General features: G+C 40.0%; 4 protein-coding genes across 7 annotated transcripts in view; 2 read left to right on the top strand and 2 right to left on the bottom strand.

Annotated features, from left to right (window-relative positions):
• The window catches only part of wu:fj29h11 (uncharacterized), a 54,982-nt gene extending 43,575 nt beyond the window's left edge, over positions 1-11,407 (bottom strand). For 3 of the 4 annotated variants that reach the window (XM_055150188.1, XM_055150187.1, XM_055150190.1), the window contains exons 1-11: positions 11,102-11,407; positions 7,998-8,120; positions 5,821-6,518; positions 5,098-5,281; positions 4,744-4,785; positions 2,979-3,328; positions 2,328-2,453; positions 2,053-2,250; positions 1,282-1,422; positions 432-683; positions 23-203 (exon numbers count right to left, since the gene is read on the bottom strand). In XM_055150188.1, coding sequence (XP_055006163.1) covers positions 23-203; positions 432-683; positions 1,282-1,422; positions 2,053-2,250; positions 2,328-2,453; positions 2,979-3,328; positions 4,744-4,785; positions 5,098-5,281; positions 5,821-6,516 — 2,170 coding nt within the window. In that variant the 5' untranslated portion in view covers positions 6,517-6,518; positions 7,998-8,120; positions 11,102-11,407. The remainder of the gene's footprint in view (positions 1-22; positions 204-431; positions 684-1,281; positions 1,423-2,052; positions 2,251-2,327; positions 2,454-2,978; positions 3,329-4,743; positions 4,786-5,097; positions 5,282-5,820; positions 6,519-7,997; positions 8,121-11,101) is intronic. The other variant, XM_055150189.1, reaches the window with a different exon arrangement.
• Positions 11,408-12,576: 1,169 nt separating this feature from the next.
• gpatch4 (G patch domain containing 4) lies at positions 12,577-15,821 on the bottom strand. The gene is made up of 2 exons (XM_020928920.2): positions 15,591-15,821; positions 12,577-14,121 (listed from the first exon to the last, which is right to left on the bottom strand). The coding sequence occupies exons 1-2, from the start codon at positions 15,667-15,669 to the stop codon at positions 13,319-13,321; spliced, it is 882 nt and encodes a 293-aa protein (XP_020784579.1). The 5' UTR covers positions 15,670-15,821; the 3' UTR covers positions 12,577-13,318.
• Positions 15,822-16,954: 1,133 nt separating this feature from the next.
• LOC110163902 (histone H2B 1/2-like) lies at positions 16,955-17,366 on the top strand. The gene has a single exon (XM_020928917.2). The coding sequence runs from the start codon at positions 16,966-16,968 to the stop codon at positions 17,338-17,340; it is 375 nt and encodes a 124-aa protein (XP_020784576.1). The 5' UTR covers positions 16,955-16,965; the 3' UTR covers positions 17,341-17,366.
• Positions 17,367-18,181: 815 nt separating this feature from the next.
• Positions 18,182-18,591, top strand: LOC110163901 (histone H2A). Its single transcript, XM_020928916.2, has one exon. It carries the CDS (start codon positions 18,196-18,198, stop codon positions 18,571-18,573), a length of 378 nt encoding a protein of 125 aa, XP_020784575.1. The 5' UTR covers positions 18,182-18,195; the 3' UTR covers positions 18,574-18,591.
• Positions 18,592-19,172: the final 581 nt, after the last annotated feature.

Raw genomic sequence — 19,172 nt, forward strand, 5'->3', positions numbered from 1 at the left:
GCAGTATGATAGGCAATTTTACCTTCAGTGGGGCGCGGTTTGGAGGGCTTCTCCTCTGGTTTGGTCTGCTCGTGGGCTTTGGAGCTCTTGTCCTTAAGCACTAGGTCCTGAGGTTGGGCCAGGGAGCCTCCACAGATGGACAGCTGAAACAGAGCTGTGGCCAGACGGTCCCCAGACACCTGCAGCAGGAAGGCCTGCACATGCTGAAGGCACAATACATCGCATGCACCATCAGATCATCTAATAATAATTAAATTAAAGGGGCAAAATCATGTGAATACACACATATCTCATCAAAAGCTCTTATTTGCCTTTAAAAAAAGAGAGAGCCCTTCTCCTCAATGCCATTGGCTCCCAAGAAGAATACCTATGCATGTAAAAATGTACGTACTGTGAATGGATGCAGGGTTTCCATTATGAGTGAGACTTGCCTTGGTCATCCTGGGGCTGAACACTCCCTCTGCGTTGGAGAAGACAGCCAGCACCACCTCAGCCGCGGTCAGACTGGCGTACTTCTTCCTCAGGTCGGTGTTGTCCCCGGGCACAGAGGCTGGGAGGGCATCCAATACACTTCTCTTAATTTTCCTCAGCCGCCCCAGCGTCTCCTCCTCCAGCTCCTTCTGGATCTGCTCTCGGGCGTTCTCCAGCAGAGCATGCTCATTGCGGGAAACCTTCGATAGGGTCTGAAAACATTCAGCAATTAGAGTCCTATTAGAGTCCATTTCAGCTGATGTGTGTGTGGATGTGGAAGGATGTTCCCCTGTTATGCTACTGACACAATGCACGTATTAGCAAACACAACATGATAAGTTTGGATTATCTGACAACTATAAAAATACAAATGGATGTAAACCGCACACTTTTAGTGATCAATTCAAGCATTCATGATCTTGTTTAGGAGTTTGATATTCAATAAAAAAATGTGAGTGACTAACTGAAAAGGTGTGGGTTAATGCTAACTAGCTTTTGACTAATTTTAGGTGACAGGGATTGTTTACCAGTGAAAATCAGCTCTATCTAAGTTGAAGTAAAAATCACAGACTGACTTCAGAGTTTGTTATGTATGTTATTGTTATCTGAAATATAAAGTAAACATTGGCATGTGTGTGCAACTATAGAATAGCAGCATATAATAATTGTCTATTTCCAGTGTTCAGTTTCTGAGTCTGTCCTCACAGTATCAGATTTGTCTTTTTGAACAAACTGGGAATAACACGACACAGAGAATGAGGAAGCCCAGAGAAAATATCAAAATATCATATCAAACGCAGAGATACGTACTGAAATAGGGAGGCCCACACTGTGAATGCGGATGCCCAGCTCATAGGGAGAGTCACAGTTGTACTGATCAGCCAGGTACTTCATAAAATCTGCAAGGTCGACTTTAACTTTGGTATTTTTCCTTCGAAAATTGCGAAGATGCTACAAAAAAAAAAAAAAAAAAAAAGAACAAGACAAAAAACAGTCATTAACACTGTTTGTCATCCAGAAACAGTGCAAAATGTGTCACGTTATGTATACCAAAATTGTTCAGCAAATGGATGGAAAATATGACTTATACATATTTGGCAATATTTTTTTCTTGTGAAGTAAACCAGATTTTCCTTGGTGCACATATATTGTATACTAGGGTCAAAATGAGACCAATGGTGCTGTTGGGATCTAATTATAATGTGCTTTATTGTCTCCTTATGATCTACTCTGGGCCTGCTAGTTGCTGTTGGCTGTTGTGAAAGTTGTGAAAAGATCAAGATAAGTGAGGAATAAGTTTGGACCACTGCAAACTGTTTATAATGATTTGCAATGATTAGCTTTTTCCTGTGTTTAAGATAAAAATCTGGTATAGCACCTTTGCATGTTTTATAAGTTTGTATATGGTCTGGTATGGAGCAGAAAGTGAGCCTACCCACGCTCACTTTCTGTTTGGAATGTGGTGGCTAGTGGGTTATCTATGTCCATATACAGTCTATGCATGTCCACATTTGGAATTATAACGTCATCACATTCTAGCATATGAAAACCACCAAAATGACAAAATAGTGCAGAGAGAACCTTAAGTATGTCCACAGTCTGGATCTGTTGGATGTCATCGTCTTTGGTGTTGCCGTCGATCTTGAACATGCGGTGCACCAAGGGCAGTTTGCACAGAGGGCCCAGGTTCAGCTCCTCGTAGCGCTTCTTGTCTTTAAGTGCAGCCAGTGCCTGACCCAGCTCATACAGTGTACACATGCACGACACCGACTCTGTGGCCTGGGGGGAGAGCAGCGAGGGGACGTGAGTTTAGGACGAACGGGACTGAAGTGAAAATGTAATCATGGAATCCTCACCTCCAAGAACATGTTGACCTCTCTTATAGTGTACTGCAGGTCTTTAAGAGCCTGGATCTGCCAGGGCTTGATTCGGGCTGATTCCAAAGAGGTGATCTGCAGCAGCTGGCAGGTTTGGGAAATTACCTGAACATACAAACAAGGAGTAAGCTTTTATTTGGCTGAGGAACACTATGATGCCATGTTGGGCGTTAAAATTGCATAACGCACAGCTTCCCCTTAGAGCTTTTTGGAGCGTTCTTATGTTATGATGCCTGAAGAAATTTTAGATGTCATCCATGTATGTCTGTGCAATCTTATGATCTCTCCCCACTCCTTACAGTTAGCAGTAGATCCTGTCCAAAGCTCAGCCCACAAGTTTATGTTGTGGTGTTGTTATGTGGTCAAATTATGTTCCCAACAAACACACACAATAGTTTATGAGCTTAAAAACTGTGCAGGAGAAATCCAGACTTTTCTCTATGGCGCAACTAAACTGATAAAATGTGAAATGAGCATTTTTGAGGGCTCAGAGAATACAACTTTGGATTTAGTGGATTAATGAATGAAGCAAATACAACTCCAACTATGTTTGTGATGAAAAGTCAATCTTGAATAAAATGTGTTCTAAAAAAGTTGCAATGTACATGAAGTTGGGAGGACAGTGCTCACCCGCTCTTTGGTGACGAGCTCTCCCTCCGAGGCAATGTCCCGTATCACGTCCTTCATGAGGTTGTGGACGTTGTCTGGGTCCAGCCTCGTGCTCCAGCTCCTCTCTCGTCCCCCAGCCTCCTCCATGGCCTCAACCGCCCTCATGTTGGCCCCGTGCACCTCCCTCAGCTGTCTGTGGTAGCCCTCCATGAACACGCTACTGCTGCTGCTCTTGGGCTTTGGTGCGTCAGTCGTCCCAACCGTGGAGCTCTGCTTTTGGGGTACTTTTGCTCCCAGCGCGGGGAAGTCGTTGTCCAAGAGGAGGCCGAAGGAGGCGGCCGTCACAGGTGCAACTTCAGGATTTTTCCAAGCTGCAGAAAGATACAGAAATATGTCAAAATGTGCAAGATTAACTGAAACTGAAATGAAACTGGAATGGAGACTATTAGCAAAGGCTGCAATTTTTGAAATACCATAATTTTCTTCACAAACTAAATCTGCTATCCCTGTAATATAGGTCTGTACGCATGGTCAGAAATGTAATTCTTGTATTAGTTTGACAGTTCATGTTTCAGTCTCTTTCTCAATTCTTCTGGACATGTTTAAAATGTGAACCGTGAACAGAATCCTGTTGTTAAAACGTGAACCGTAAATCTAATCACAATCGCAATGCTGGTCCAAAAAAATAAAATAAAATAAAATATAATGTGCAATAAATATAAACTGCAATATAACTGCAGTTTGATATTTCTCTCAAACTATTTATAGTTGAACAGTGTGTAGTTTGTATTATAACATATTAACAACATACTACTACATACTAGAAAGATACTATTACTAGAAACCCTCAATCATGTACAGGAGTAGGGAATTAGCACATGCTGTACATTCTCAGTTGCAAGCAATGTTTTGTAATTAATATAGCTATAATATCTGACTTAGAAGAATCATAATTTGATATATTTTCCAAATCTGACAAACAGTGAGATTGTGATTAGATATGCAATAGATGTTTTAATGATACGTTTCTGTGCAAAGTTCACGTGTCCAAAACTGATATAAATATGAACTGAACTATGAACTGACAAACTCACACAAGAATCACATTTCAGAACATGTTTGTTCAGACCTAAACTACAAAGTTATCAGCTTTGTGCAGAATATTTGAAGTATCCTAATTTCCTCCACAGCCTTTGTGTTTTGAGGATTGACTCCATTGATCCTGCCAAATGAATAAATGGTAAACAACAAATTAAATAAACCAAAACTTGAAGCAAAAATAGGATGATAATAGAACAAAAATAGAATAATAGTATAATTTCCATTGTATTATTTAAAATGGAAATAATTTTTCATATTTTTATGACATATTGAGGATGCTTAAAATGTATGGAATAAAAAATGTATCTTAAATTACAAAATGCAAGCTCGTGGGTATGTTTTAAAAGAATCTGTCCTTAACTTAGCCGAGAAAAACTGATGTTGTTGAAGGAAAAACTGTAACAGTACGAGAAAAATTCTTAGCACCCAAACCCAACAGTAGCTCCATAGATGAGTTTTACAGGATTAGATGTGACTCACTGTCTAACATATGAAATATGAAAACTAAACAGCTGGTACGCAAAGTTTAATAGAAACTATACTCTGTATTTTCAGGAGCACATGATGCATTCTTGTTGCTTCAGTAGCCTTTTAAACATGCTTTTGGTCACCATGGGACAAGTATTTAACATTTTAAAACTTAAAATGATGCGTACGATTGGAAAATGTACTTTATAAACTTTACCTCCATTTCCAATGGGGCATTTAGGTGCTGTAGCTCCCTCTGCTGTAAAGTAAAAGTAAACAAATTAAGTCCTTATCCCACCTGAATGCCATGATAAAAATCCAGGCCCAATGCCAGGTGAGCATTTTTGAGTGCTCAAAGAAGATTCTGGATGATTATATTAATGAAACAAGGGTGAAGTAAGCAAAATACAACTCCTGGTATGTTTCTGATGAGGTGGCACCAGTATAACCTGGTTAAGTTTAAAAACTCAAAAAAGTACATTTTATATGTGTCCTTTAACTTGAACTTCCCCATGTTTGATGATGACTAAATACACTGTTGAATGCTTGACTTTACAAAACACCTGGTTACCTGGTTGTGGTTGTGCTGCTGTCTTGGTGTTGTCGGGGTTGCCGCTGCCTTTACTACTGGATGTCTTCCAGTTGTCATATAGCGACAGATATTGAGCAAAGGGAAGCTCTGAGCCAAAGTGTTTCAAATAGCAGCTTTGGAGCTTGGTGATTGGGGGGTCGTCCAGGTTGTACTTCTGCATGACCTGCAACATGGGTGTGAGGTTAAGGTCTACTTTAAAGATCCCATATTACACAGAATTGATTCTTGTGAGCTTTAAGCCATGTTAGAATGTTATCTCCTTTTTTTTTGTTTCATTCATACATGCTGAGTAACCCTTTATTATTAGTTTGTCTGCAGCTCCAAAATTTGTTTGGTATCATGCTTTTGTACATTTGCATTAAATTGCTGTGCTTGCAGACTTGTGGGCGGAGCTTTGCATAGGATTTTACTGCTAATTGTGAGGAGTGATCGAATAGAGCACGGGAGAAATCCCTAGAGTACTCAAACATGGATGACATTTAAAACCACTTCAGGCTGCTTTTGATGAGGAAACACCATTATAACAGTGTAGAAAGATAATGCCCTCTCTTTAATTAAATTTAAGTTAATGGCTTTTATAAAAAATAAATAAATAAATAAATAAAATAAAAAAGAGCTCCCTGGGCTATAAGATGTAAGCCTTTTTATCAGGCATCATAATGAGTCACTTATTGCTGACACGTGGGCACATCTATGACTCACCTCCATGACCCGTTCAAACAGCTGGTCCTGGGTCAGCCTTAGCTCCGGTCTGGGCGCAGTGCTGGGTAAGGTCGTGAGTAGACTAGTTGTGCCGAACACAGAGGGCGTGTTGAACAGTGGAGGCCCCAGGAAGGAGAGTGCAGCCTTGGGTAAAACCCCCTCTGTGGGGCAGGCAGCTGACTGGAGATCGCTAGGTTCTGGACAGTTGGGGGTTTCTTGTTGCTTCATGTACATGTTATGAACCACACGCTTTCCTTTCACAAATAGATGCTCGCTTAGGGACTCCACCAGCCCTTCCATTGTTGTGAAACCAAGTTGTGTTAGGAACATTTTTTTCTTGTATTTCTGCACATATACAGAGCCCAAGGTTTTCAGACGAATTCCTTTTGGATGCTCCTTAATCATGGTCAGAATGTTCTGGATTATTTTTTCACGATCTGCTTTGGTTAGCTTGGGCGTTTTAGGCTTCACAATGCTGTCCCCAGTGTAGACAGTCTTGTGGAATACTTTTCCATCTTTAACAAGCAGCTCTTCATCCAGGTCATCTAATAGGCTAGCCAAGGAGTCCCAGCCCAGGTCCCCTGGACACAGGTTGCGATGAAAGGTCTGCTGGAAGGCCATGGCCAGCTTTTTCACAGGGATGCCCTCTGGATACAGCCGTATCATCTCCACCAAGTCCTCCACGTCTTTCTCCATGGCTGTCCAACAACAAAAACAAATGTCAATATTGTTAAAGTAAATATTTTCACATTTTCTAATTCAGACTTGGGGACATACCTGTGCTAAACATGCATCATCAGTTAAGTGTGGAAAAAGAATGTTAAGAAGAAAAGTACAAAATACAAAATTGTCTTAATACTGAGACACATTTTGGCCCTTGTGAACATTATGGTTGCTGGGTAATGGTTATGGGATTACCTCTACAGATGTCACATCTGCTGCCTATGTCCAAACAAGAAGTAAAATTATTCATCATAAATGTAAAACTAGGTAACATTTGTAGTTAAAGCTTAAATATAATGAATTATATTAACTATGTTTTAGTGAAAAAGTACTTGTCATACACTTGGCATATAAGAGAGCTAGCCTCAGTAATACATAAATTCATTAATTTATCACTAATCACTAATTGATAGTTTTCAGATTCTAGAATGTGATGATGTCATCCTCCCAGATGGGGGCAAGGGTCAGATTTCTCTATTGATGACTTTATACTTTGTCATAAAATATCCCAAACGTAAATTCACAAATGTTGAACCTTGTATTGTGATGTGACCCAGCAATATGTAACTTTTCCAATTCACCAACTGCTCTGGAAAGTTCCATAGTATGGCACTGAACTAATCTATCTCTAAATAAGCAGGTGAAGGCACAGGGTCATTTTTAGCATCAAAAACACCTGTAATTTCATAAAAGCTAGATGATTTGATATATAAAAAAGAATACCAAACTGTTGAACATTCCGGGCAAAATAAGAAGATGAAGAGAAGCAGTTGGGGAACAGTCCACCCAAAAGGTTTCATAGTGCACCTTTAAATTATTGTTAATGCATTTTAGCTGTTATTAAATTATACATTTACTTCAGAATTGTTATACTGTATCTGTAGTATGTAGTTTCTTATATTCATTAAACAATTTTATGTAGGAAAAACAAAATAAAATAAAATTTAGGCGCATAAACGTATGTATTTATGGATTTGAGCTTCCTGTTTGATCACATGACTACCTTAGAACTCTTTTCCACAACATCCTGTTTATAGATGCCATTTTGAGGACTATTTCCCATTCAACTGATGTATATTGTTTTGAACTGTTAATTGCTACAGCACCAGTGCTAGATTTTCTATTAGTTTGTTTGGATCACTCAGAACTCCATCGAAAACAAATGTGTTGCATTGTTGCTTAAGTTTCCATTTCTATGAAAATTATAGTAGTTAAGAGAGCTACATATTTTATTTAAATAATGAAAAAATAATAAGCACCAAAAAAAAAACTAACCATGAAGATTTAAAACTGGACAAATTTACATCAAGGTATATTTTCAATAGATTTCCCTGTTTCAAATAATCCAATTTTACCTTTGATTCACTGCTAGCTTTTCAAAAACAAGCACTTGTACATGTTCAATCACAGATTCCTAATCAATCCAGTATTTAAGTTTAAAATGATAAACATACCTTTTCTGTAAGTGTGTTCAGTACTTCCTTGGTCTTGTCACGTCTCAGAATAAACAGCCGGAGCGCTGAGAGGCTTTAAAGCGGCAGACCCCTCCCTCGCAGCACTTCCTTGGGTTTCATTCTCTGTAAGCAGAGCAGAATGGAAACTGAAAGTAAAGCAGCTGCATGCACGTCTCCAACAGCAACCAGCCCAGCACACTTGCTGCTGGCACACACAGTTCTGTGAAGTCATGTAATAGCTCTATGGGCACAGCTGATAAAAGAAAATAACTTTAAGAATTTATATTGGCACACAATCTAGAATTTCAGTTTCAGTTCATTACAATTTCTAGTTTATGTTTTAATATGCACTCAATGTTCAAGCTTGCTCAAACATCTCTGCATTACATAGGAAAATCTGTGAAACAATAATGATTATATTAAAATGATGACATAAAGAATACGATGATGAGGTTTAAAGGAACTTAGACTGAAGTTTATGAAATCTGTCAGGTTCAAATCAGATAGAGCTTTTACTGATAACAATTGTAATGCTGATTCATTCTTAATTACAAAAATGTTTGACATGATGGACAATTTGTTAAAATTGTTTGAACAATTGTTTTGAGAACCAAAAAACAGGTGCAAGGACAATTTTTTTTTTTCATTTACTTATATAAATACATGAAAAAGATGTCCTTGCACCTGTCTGCGTCTTGGTACTTCTGTAACTATCTAAACACTGGTCATACAGCAATCTTGGCATTCTGCACCTCTACCTCCCACACAACTCATATGACATCACTCCTGACTTACAGTAAGTCAACATTCTGTCCCCACTCTCCTTGTACTACACAGATTCTAATCTTAAACATTGTTAGTACTTGCTTAACCATAACAAAAGTGTAACTTTAACATACTTTAACTCATATGAACTTTAAACCAAGTTGCTGATCTTATAATAATACTTGCTCACCGCATGGTGTGATTATAACATATTCCAGAAGGTCATACCTTTAATAAACTTAATATATTCAATAGCCAATGGAAAATCCACCGAACAACTCTGTTCAGAATAGATAAAAATCATAGTATTTGAGATAAATCTGATGACAATATTACAGTAAAAAAAAACAAGTGTGCTACAACATACCTGTGAATGTCATTGTTCTGGTTAAGGTATTGTACAAAAAGGGACATTTTGTGAGCCTTTGTAAGAAGTTTCTGAAATTAACAATTTACTGCTTATCCATTATAATTTGCATATCTCAAATATATTGAACAATTTATTGAAACATTACAGTTTATCTTTTGCCTCTCTGGTGCATAGAAATGTGCTTTTAAACTTAAAATATGTAGGTAAGATTTATGAAGAGAATGAAAACATGAAGTATATCAAGTTATTTTGAGCATTAAAGACACTGTAACAAAATACAAAGAGAGGGATCAAAAAGGCCATATTGTGGGATATTCCAAGCAAAGTAACAATAAGGCCTCAATAGGCAGCTGGACACATCACAGCTCTTCAGACTGTGGTTCTGGAAATCACTAGAGGTTCTGCACTGGCATTACTTGCTTCTCAACATTCTGAGTGGCACAGATGTACACCACAAATTACAGACTCAGTGGGTTTGTTTGCTTTTTATTGCCTCTTGTCTGTCCATGGAGCTATTTTTTTCACCCAACAATAATGATTTCCTCAACACACTCAAGACTCAGAAACATTAAAGAGAGAAAAGAAAGTTAATCTGTATCCAGTGCTGGGGAATAACAGATTACATGTGCCGGAGTTACATAATCAGAGTACAAATTATAAGTAACTGTATTCAGTTACAGTTACTGATTCAGTGAGTAGTAATTGGATTATAGTTACTTTGTTGAAATAAATCGATTACACGGCAGTATTTTCCTGTTTTCCTATTTTCACATTTTCACAAGACCAAAACCAGGACTAAACCACGACTAAACCAGGACTAAAACCAGGTCTAAACTAGATTTAAACCAGGTCTAAACCAGGACTAAAACAGGACTAAAACAGTTTTAAACCAGGTCTAAACCAGGACGAAAACCAGGTCTAAACTAGATCTTAACCAGATCTAAACCAGGTCTAAAACCAGGTCTAAACCAGGACTAAAACAGGTCTAAACCAGGACTAAACTAGATCTAAACCAGCACTAAAACAGGTCTAAACCAGGACTAAAACAGGTCTAAACCAGGACTAAACTAGATCTAAACCAGCACTAAAACAGGTCTAAACCAAGACTAAAACAGGACAAAAACCAGGTCTAAACTAGATCTAAACCAGCTATAAACCAGGACTAAAACCATGACTAAAACCAGGTCTAAACTAGATCTAAACTAGATCTAAACCAGGACTAAAATCAGGACTAAAACCAGGTCTAAACTAGATCTAAATTAGATTTAAACTAGATCCAAACTAGATCTAAACCAGGTCTAAAACAGGTCTAAAAGCAGGACTAAACCAGGACTAAAACCGGATTTAACAGGATTTAACAGGACTAAGCCATGCTGGGCAGATGTGTCTTCTCCTCCTCTATCAATAATATATATTTTTTTATACGGTCAAGTAAAGACTGGACTTTTCATTGTCTTTTAGCAGACAAAATATCTTATGTTACAATATCCTAGTCTTTGCTACTCTACAGAAAATCAAGTAATCCAAAGTATTCAGATTATGTTACTCACTTTAAGTAATTTAATGGATTACATTACAAACTACATTCTGGGGTATGTAATCTGTAATCTGTAGGGGAATACATTTTAAAAGTAACTCTCCCAACACTGCCTGTATCTGATCCAAAGTCTGTATCAGTGATGAACGTGTTTACAGTGTCCCTGTGGTTTAGTTGGTTAACTGTTCATTGTTTGTTTTGGTTTTTTTTTACTGCTGACACTGAAAACAAGAAAATCAAGTTAGGTACAAACTAAATATTGAGCAGAGTTGTTTTAACACGTTGGCATTGCTTTTGTTGCCAAATCCAAATAGCATCTGCATAAACGTTATAATTTAAGAAAACGGTTTTCAATGACAATGTACGGACAATATATTAATTATTAAACTATTGCTATGGATCACCAGCTACTAAATAAATACTGAAGTGTACCTCACAGTTGAGCAGGCATGGTGGGAGCAGCAGCAGCAGCGTCTTGGAGCCAACGGTGAAAAAAAAATAAGATAATCCAGGAATGCAGGAGCCAAAGTTTGAACTCCCACCAGGACCATGTGCATGTACGAGCCCGGTGCAAGCTAACGCCAATGCTAACTGTCATTTCGCAGCTAAAGCGTCGGATTTTGCCATGTTTTCTGCGCCATATTCACTGGGAAATAAAAGATACGTAAAATGTGTTAATCGAATCATTATTCATCGTGGTTAGTTGGAAAAACAGCGTGAATTGTAGCAGAAACAGCAGAAAGCGTCTAAGATAGTAGCATTAGCATGGCGCGTTCACGGTACAATAACAGTAGGAGATTTGTGCACCAAACGCAGTATCGTCATTTTTCTTTTTTGTACTTTATTTCTATTTTTCGCTGTCGGTAAAGCAACACACGTGTCTGTTAATGAATACATTTGTGTAATAAATTGTATATTTGTATATTTAAATATTTATTATATATATTCGAACATAAGCTTCTCTTGCAAAATACCAAATATAACAGCAGGAATCTGTGGTGGAATTTTGTTGACCTTCAGAAAGAATTTATTTCCAGTCCAGTCTACTAACCAACTTCACTCGTGTACATAGATGTACTCTTAGACTTTTATAATGTCTAAAAATAAATCTATAACTAAACATTATACTAATATTAGTAACGCATGCAAATTATCTTCCTTTCAGCTAAATTATTAACCTCAAAGCTTTGATAATATTCAGCTGTGTGTGAGCCTTTTGTTACATTTGTGCAAACTCATTTTTTTAAGTACTACCCCTGTATTGCTTATATTTGCATGATGTGCAAGGTGAAATGACAAGTTAAATAACCTTGTTTGTACCATGTACTGAAATGTGGATAAACCCAGATTAAAAAAAACTATAGGATTCAGACATATCCTAATTATAATTATTATTTCATTATTGTTGCCGAAAATTGTATTTTCTTTGGGATCAGTAAGGTATCTGTCCATCCATCCATCCAACCAACCCCCACAGATATGATAGTTGACAAGGGTAGGCAACATAAGATCTGAAGTATCTGAACTATCTGATAACCTATCTAAAGTAGAATTAACAAATGCCCATAGATCTACAGATGCTTGCCCTGCTTAACTTTGTTTATCACCTACTCAGACATGGACTGTACTAGGGAAAACACATTTTTAATATCATACTATGTGGCGCAACATTCCTATATTTGGCCAGCAGATGGCAACATTTCCAACCTTTACCTGAGGGATCCAGCAATTAACTGACTGGTGAACACTTAATTTGTACAGTGTGTGAGGTTTGCAGATCAATCAAGATTCAGGATTTCTAATTAGTGGTCCACAGTCAATCCAGTCAGTAAAATTTAAGTTTCTTGCTCCAAACCACACGTTATTTTGTGTGTTAAATGGCTCTGAAATTAATATTGAAAGCCAAATTAGTTTTAATAAGACACAATAAAATTTTATTTTAAAAGTCTGATCAAATATTGTATCAATATAAATACAGTCTAAAATAATCATTAACAGTCTATATATTTTACAGTGTTTAATTACTACACCTTAGGTTTGAGAAACGTACCAATCAGTTTGAATAAGTTCATCATTTTAGTTGAGAGAAAAGTGTCAATGTCAAAACACTGGAAAAAATGAATAAAATGAAAGTTTTCAAAACTACATGTTTCTTTTTAATAAGTATGTTTTTGTCTCTCCAATATAACAATCTACATTTCATAGAGCTAAGGACCAGTTCAGATCTGGTGTTCATGAAATTCATTTGCCTATTCAAAAGACAGAATTCATACAACCTTCAGTGAAAATGAACCATAACTGACTGACTGAGAATATTTGATCCATTATCAGATTTAGACAAGAAAAGTCTGATTGTTGCCTGAGATCCAGAATACCTACTTCTTCAATAAGGCGCGAGTCTGGTCACAGCTGAATCTCCCAGAGTTCAGAGGGGTCTGATTGAAAGTTAGATTAGCCAATCAGAGACACGTACGATCTGTCCATAACAAATCTTATACGCCTGCTTACAAGGAAATAGAGTTCACAGGGGACTGAAAAACCGAACTAAAGAGTGAACTAAACTGAGACATTTGATTTTGTTTGACCACTGAGTATGTTTGGTCTCCACTCCCTTCACTTCTGGACTTGCCAGGCAACTCTGATAGTGCATTACTCCTTGGACTTCTTCTTCTTCTTTTTAAGTGGTGGTGGTGGGTTCTCTTGGGCATCGTTGTCTCCCTGGACTTGTAATTCCTCCTCCACCGCATCCCTCTTTTTCTTTTTCTTCTTACGCTTAACTGTGACCTCTTCAGCTCCTGCGCTCTCCTGTGGTTCCAAACAGCTCGGCTCACTAGCTTTCCTCTTCTTTTTCTTCTTTGTCCTTTTCTCTGCGTTATTTGCGTTTTCCTCGCTCTCTCCACTCGGTTGTTCTGGTGTCTGTGTCTTTTTGCCATACTTGGCCATGAACTCTGCCTCCTGCTGCTCTAGACGGGCAAGCTTGGCGCTCATCTTCAGCCCGTGCCTGGCCCCTTTGTGCGCCGTCCGACCGCCGCACGCCCTCACCAGCTCCACATCGGACATCTTGGTAGTCGAGGATAAGTCCAATTTTGCATCGTCCTCATCGTCCGAGCTGCTGCTGCTGTCACTAGAAGCTGTCCTCGTGGCTTGCTCCAGGCCGGACAATAGCGTAGCCGATTTTACGAACCCGCCGTACAGTTTATCTTTAGCCAATTTGGCATTTAGTGGTTTCTTGTTGGAGATGGCACCCTCGCTTTCGCTGCCACTTTTGTGGAGTTTGGTGCCGGAGTGGTCGGACTCCACCTGGAGGCTGGCAGAGGTCTGGTTGAACACGTGATCCCACCAGTGAAAGGTGAACTGGTCGCCCTCCTTGTGCCCGATGCCACTTTTGTCGCATTTCACCTTCACTTTGATGGCCTCAGAAATGCCGTTTTCGTCTCGCCCGAGCCCTTTACCTGTGAATATACATACAAAGAAATAGAAAATACTGTTCATTATGAATATGTCATATTTAAGTAAGTAACTATTTGCAAGGTCATGTTTATGAAATTGTGGGTTTGTAAATTTAAATCTAACTTTTACTGAAAATAACAATTGTAATGCTGACTTATTCTAAACTAAAACAAGCTGGTTGACCATCAGGTCCAATGATTTTGTCATTTCCATTTGGTTTAAACCTAAAATGCCTCTCTGATCTGAATGGTCACTCCCTAAACCCCAGCATCTGCACCAATCATGAGTCAGTGCTAGTGCAGCCTCTGCAGCTCAGGGAGGGGATTCTGAAGGTTCTGAGCTTTCAAATGAGACATGATCTGTCCATATACTAAGAATGAGACAAAAGTGTCCTCTATCTGCAGGACAAGGCAGTGGCAAGGGTCAGTTAGCGAAGAGGCTTAGGGTGACCAGATGTCCCTATTTACCCGAGATAGTCTCAGTTGAGCCCTGAGTCCCCTGTCCCAGCAGATTTATCCAAAACTATTGATTTGTCCCACAAGGAATGTCCCAGGTGTCCCTACTTTTCTGACAAATTTGACACCTGCCACCAGTAAAGAGAGGCATAAATTGTCATTTGTGTTTTGGTCATTTTAAAGCAGCTTTTCTGTATTTTACCTAAACAAAGAAAATGTGACTATACTGACTCACATGTTAGTCATGAATAAGTCATGGATTGGCTGAGTGCAGAACAGTTTTCTTTAATTATGCACTCGTTTCACAATTTTATTATTACCAACCACCACAAACGGGGGGTGTCTCAGTTTTTGGTTTTGAAAAAAAAAAATTGTTGACAATAATAAAAGCAGATAAAACAACAATATATGCATCACTTGTAATATTCATTATTTGTGTTGCTTAGAATAGGAAACAGTGAAATGGCACCAGCATTAAAAGCACATACAAGTAGCTCCATTCCTGCTTCTCTGCACAATCCTTTCTCTTTTATGAAGCGCTGTTTTGTTGTTATTATTGTGACCACTTCACGCATCTGATCATAGGAATACTGGGGTGCATGTGTAGTGTGACCAGACGTCCCTATTTACCCGGGACAGTCCCAGTTTTGAGCCCTGTGTCCCCTGCCCTGCAGATTTATCCAAAACCACTGATTTATCACAGTTTTATACAAGATATGTCCCAGGTGTCCCTATTTTTGACCAATTTGATCCTTGCCAACAGCAAAGAGAGGCATACACTGTCATTTGTTTGGATAAAACACAGAAAAGCTGCTTAAAAATCACCAAAACACAAAGAAAATGTGACTAGATTGACTCACGTGGGCCGAGTGCAGAACAGTTTTCCTTAATTATGCCCTAGTTTCACAATTTTACTATTACCAACCACCACAACCCAGGGATATCCAACTCAGGGATGTCACTATGCATGTGTCCACTCGTTAAAGCTCTAGGCCACAGCGAGGAGAAGCGTTTACCGTGCTCCCAGCCGTGGCGCAGCAGCTGACGTTCGGCGAACCGTAACCCGCGGCTCTTCTCGGCTCCAGACTCCGCCATGATCAGACACACACGGCAGCTACAAATCCTGCACGGATGGAAACGGAATAACGAAAGAGAGCTCGTGGATTTCACACATTTCCCATTGAGACGGGGCCGGTAAAGAGACACATGTGGCAGTAGTTTGTCCACTAATGATGACGAAGATGATGCGCGTCGACTGCAGCGACGTGCACAGCGCCCCCTGTTGTTACATGTTGAAACAGTGTATATAATGACTTCCATTGTGATCTATTCTAAAGGGCTGTTTGTCACTCTTAAAAGTCTTATATTGCGCAAAATAGATTCTTGTAAGTTTTAAGTCATGTTATAGTCTTGTTCAGTTGTGCTCTCATTTTGTTATTATTTGTTTGTGTTATATATAATTATGATTTGTATTCTTAATGTCCAATATCGTGTGAATTTTTGGTCACGAGGCCCAAAATCATGAATGGTGATCACACTAAAAGAGAATATACCATGAACTGTGTTTGAATGGTCACGATGAACACTGTGTAGAGGGACCCTGCTAACTGGTTATGGGTCCAGAGTCATTTTACACATTTTGAGGAGCGGTTGTTAGGATAAATAACTAGGCTTACGTGGTGTATAACTACTGCTATGATGTAATCAATGTACTGCTCTGTATAAATGTCCTCATATTCCCTTTATTCAAGTGTCTTTTTTAAGAAAGACTGGCCTTAATTATGTTCATGTTGTAATTTTGGAAAATATTGAAGTTTTTCAGTTTTAAAGTTACACGATTGTATATGTCGTAATATTATTTCTGTAGAACATTTAATAAGCAACACAGTTTCGAAAGTGCTTTACTAAAGATAGCATTTTCAACTAAATAAATGCACTACTGTCACCGTGTACCATTCAAATGAAGTCTATTGACATACATGATACGACTTCAGCTGACCGAAATGCTTCATATGGGGGTTAAGTGGGTTAAGAGCGAAAATGAAGTGCAAGCAGAAACAACTCCATATAGACCTAAAAGTACAGCCCCACTGAGTGCACCCTTCTGTCTATTGTAATGATTATATTGTTGATTTGTCTTTTTGTAAAGCTACATAAAACACGCTCTGTGTTTGTGGAAAAGACTTTACCCCTGAGGACAAGAAATCGAATCAAATAGGTTTAATTCGAAACTATTTCGTGTTTCCATGTGCCCCTCCTCCATGCCGAGGAGCTCAGGCGCTCCTCCAATCACAGCTTAGACACGGCACAGCAGATCTGCATGAGGCTGTTATAAAAGCCACTGCTGCGTCTCTTTTCATCAGTTCATTTATGTGATCTGAGCGCTGAAATATGCCTGAACCAGCCAAGTCTGCGCCCAAGAAGGGCTCCAAGAAAGCCGTGACCAAGACCGCCGGGAAAGGCGGCAAGAAGAAGAGAAAGACCAGGAAGGAGAGCTACGCCATCTACGTGTACAAGGTGCTCAAGCAGGTCCACCCCGACACCGGCATCTCCTCCAAGGCCATGAGCATCATGAACTCTTTCGTCAACGACATCTTTGAGCGCATCGGCGGAGAGGCCTCCCGCCTGGCGCACTACAACAAGCGCTCCACCATCACCTCCAGGGAGATCCAGACCGCCGTGCGTCTCCTGCTGCCCGGAGAGCTGGCCAAGCACGCCGTGTCCGAGGGCACCAAGGCCGTCACCAAGTACACCAGCTCCAAGTAAACTGCTCCACCACAATATACACACACAACGGCTCTTTTAAGAGCCACACACTCCACTAAAGAGCTCTTATTTTTTGTCTTCTTCCCAACACCTGTCTACTTCTGGACATGTTTGCAACTTAATAGACTTGTGCATACACCCGGACATCCATTCTAGTGACGTCACTTGAGCCTCTGGAAATTTCCACAAAAAAGTACTAACTTTTTGGGCATGTAGTTGTAGAGTTTTTAATGATCTCCATATGTGATATTGGTGAACATTAAGATGGACACTTCTCATCATTGGCATCGTGTCGGGTCAGACTGGAAGCTAGAAGCTCATGTAGACTCTGATCAGACATACCTCATTAGTGTTCTTGTTTGGACCTATGGAGCGGGACAAATGATAAGCCCCTTAAGCTCACTTCACACTGGTGCTAATTATTATTTTAATATTTCTCTAGTCTAGTCAATGATTATTTAGTCACCTATGTGAATAGTCAAAATTTAATTGTAAATTTTGACTTTCAAAACATTTTTAACCAAATGTACATTGGTGATGACTGAAGTTGAGTCCTGTACAGTCCAAATAATGATTATAATGATCAAAATAAGACTGTGATAGTTTTGAATTATCACTATGAATATATTAATCGTGACAGCCTAAATTATTCTATCCTGTACAGGCCAAATAGTCCAGCATAATAACTGATGCTCCTCCGTAGAGAATTCTGTTCAAGTCAGAGCTCCTCCTCTTGTCTGAGCGCGGCCGCTCATTGGTGCGGCGCTGAAACGCACGCGCTCTCGCACATAAATACGCTGCGCTCCGTCTGAGGACATTCATTCTCTCACCACTTCACTGAGTTAAAGTCTAATCATGAGCGGAAGAGGCAAAACCGGAGGAAAGGCCCGCGCTAAGGCCAAGTCCCGCTCCTCCAGGGCCGGGCTGCAGTTCCCAGTGGGCCGTGTGCACAGGCTGCTCCGTAAAGGCAACTACGCGGAGCGCGTCGGCGCCGGAGCTCCCGTGTACCTGGCGGCCGTGCTCGAGTATCTGACCGCTGAGATCCTGGAGCTGGCGGGAAACGCGGCTCGTGACAACAAGAAGACCCGCATCATCCCCCGCCACCTGCAGCTGGCCGTCCGCAACGACGAGGAGCTCAACAAACTGCTGGGAGGAGTCACCATCGCTCAGGGAGGCGTGCTGCCCAACATCCAGGCTGTGCTGCTGCCCAAGAAGACCGAGAAGGCCAAGTAAAGACGCCCCGAGACTCGACTCACAACAACGGCTCTTTTAAGAGCCACGCACTCTCAGAAAAGAGCACACTTGTTTATAGCCGAGTCGGACTATGGCACAATACCGCAGTAGGGAAATGGATTCTCAGTATATATAGAACGAAACATGAAAATTAGACCGGAGTTTCCCCCGAGTAAAGTAAAATGGATTCATCTATAAAATGCACATGAAACGGTAAACCCATACAATTCTCGCACGTGTGAAAATTATATTTATATAAATCAGTATATGATCTGTGTTACCCTTCCACTTTCGAAACCGGTGGGACTGGAGTCACAGTTCGACCCGAAACGTCCCTTAAGTGTCGGTGGATCAAGGCTTTGTTTACACTAGAAGCGGTGGAGAACAATCATCTGAATACAGGACAGAAAATATTGCTGCAGTAGCCCCGCCCCCTCCACACGCGTCCGCTCAGTTTGGCGCGCTCACTTCAAACGCACGCGCTCCTTTCGAAAGCGCTTTTTCTCTGGGCGGCGCTCTGCGTCAGAGTATGACGCAGACCAATCACAGAGCCCGAGGCAGTGTGCGCGTGAGGCTGACCGTTTAAAAACGGCTCGTGT

Source organism: Boleophthalmus pectinirostris, unplaced genomic scaffold (genome assembly GCF_026225935.1).
Source record: "Boleophthalmus pectinirostris isolate CB_2022bp ecotype Guang Dong unplaced genomic scaffold, ASM2622593v1 HiC_scaffold_14, whole genome shotgun sequence".
Lineage (NCBI taxonomy): Eukaryota > Metazoa > Chordata > Actinopteri > Gobiiformes > Gobiidae > Boleophthalmus > Boleophthalmus pectinirostris.

Bases quoted from the DNA above. Each gene is read 5' to 3' on its own strand.
- gpatch4 (XM_020928920.2), bottom strand. From the start codon at position 15,669: ATGGCGGAGTCTGGAGCCGAGAAGAGCCGCGGGTTACGGTTCGCCGAA. The intron at 14,122-15,590 runs GTAAACGCTTCT...GTATATTCACAG, and splicing joins GCGCCACGGCTGGGAGCACG to GTAAAGGGCTCGGGCGAGAC.
- LOC110163902 (XM_020928917.2), top strand. From the start codon at position 16,966: ATGCCTGAACCAGCCAAGTCTGCGCCCAAGAAGGGCTCCAAGAAAGCC.
- LOC110163901 (XM_020928916.2), top strand. From the start codon at position 18,196: ATGAGCGGAAGAGGCAAAACCGGAGGAAAGGCCCGCGCTAAGGCCAAG.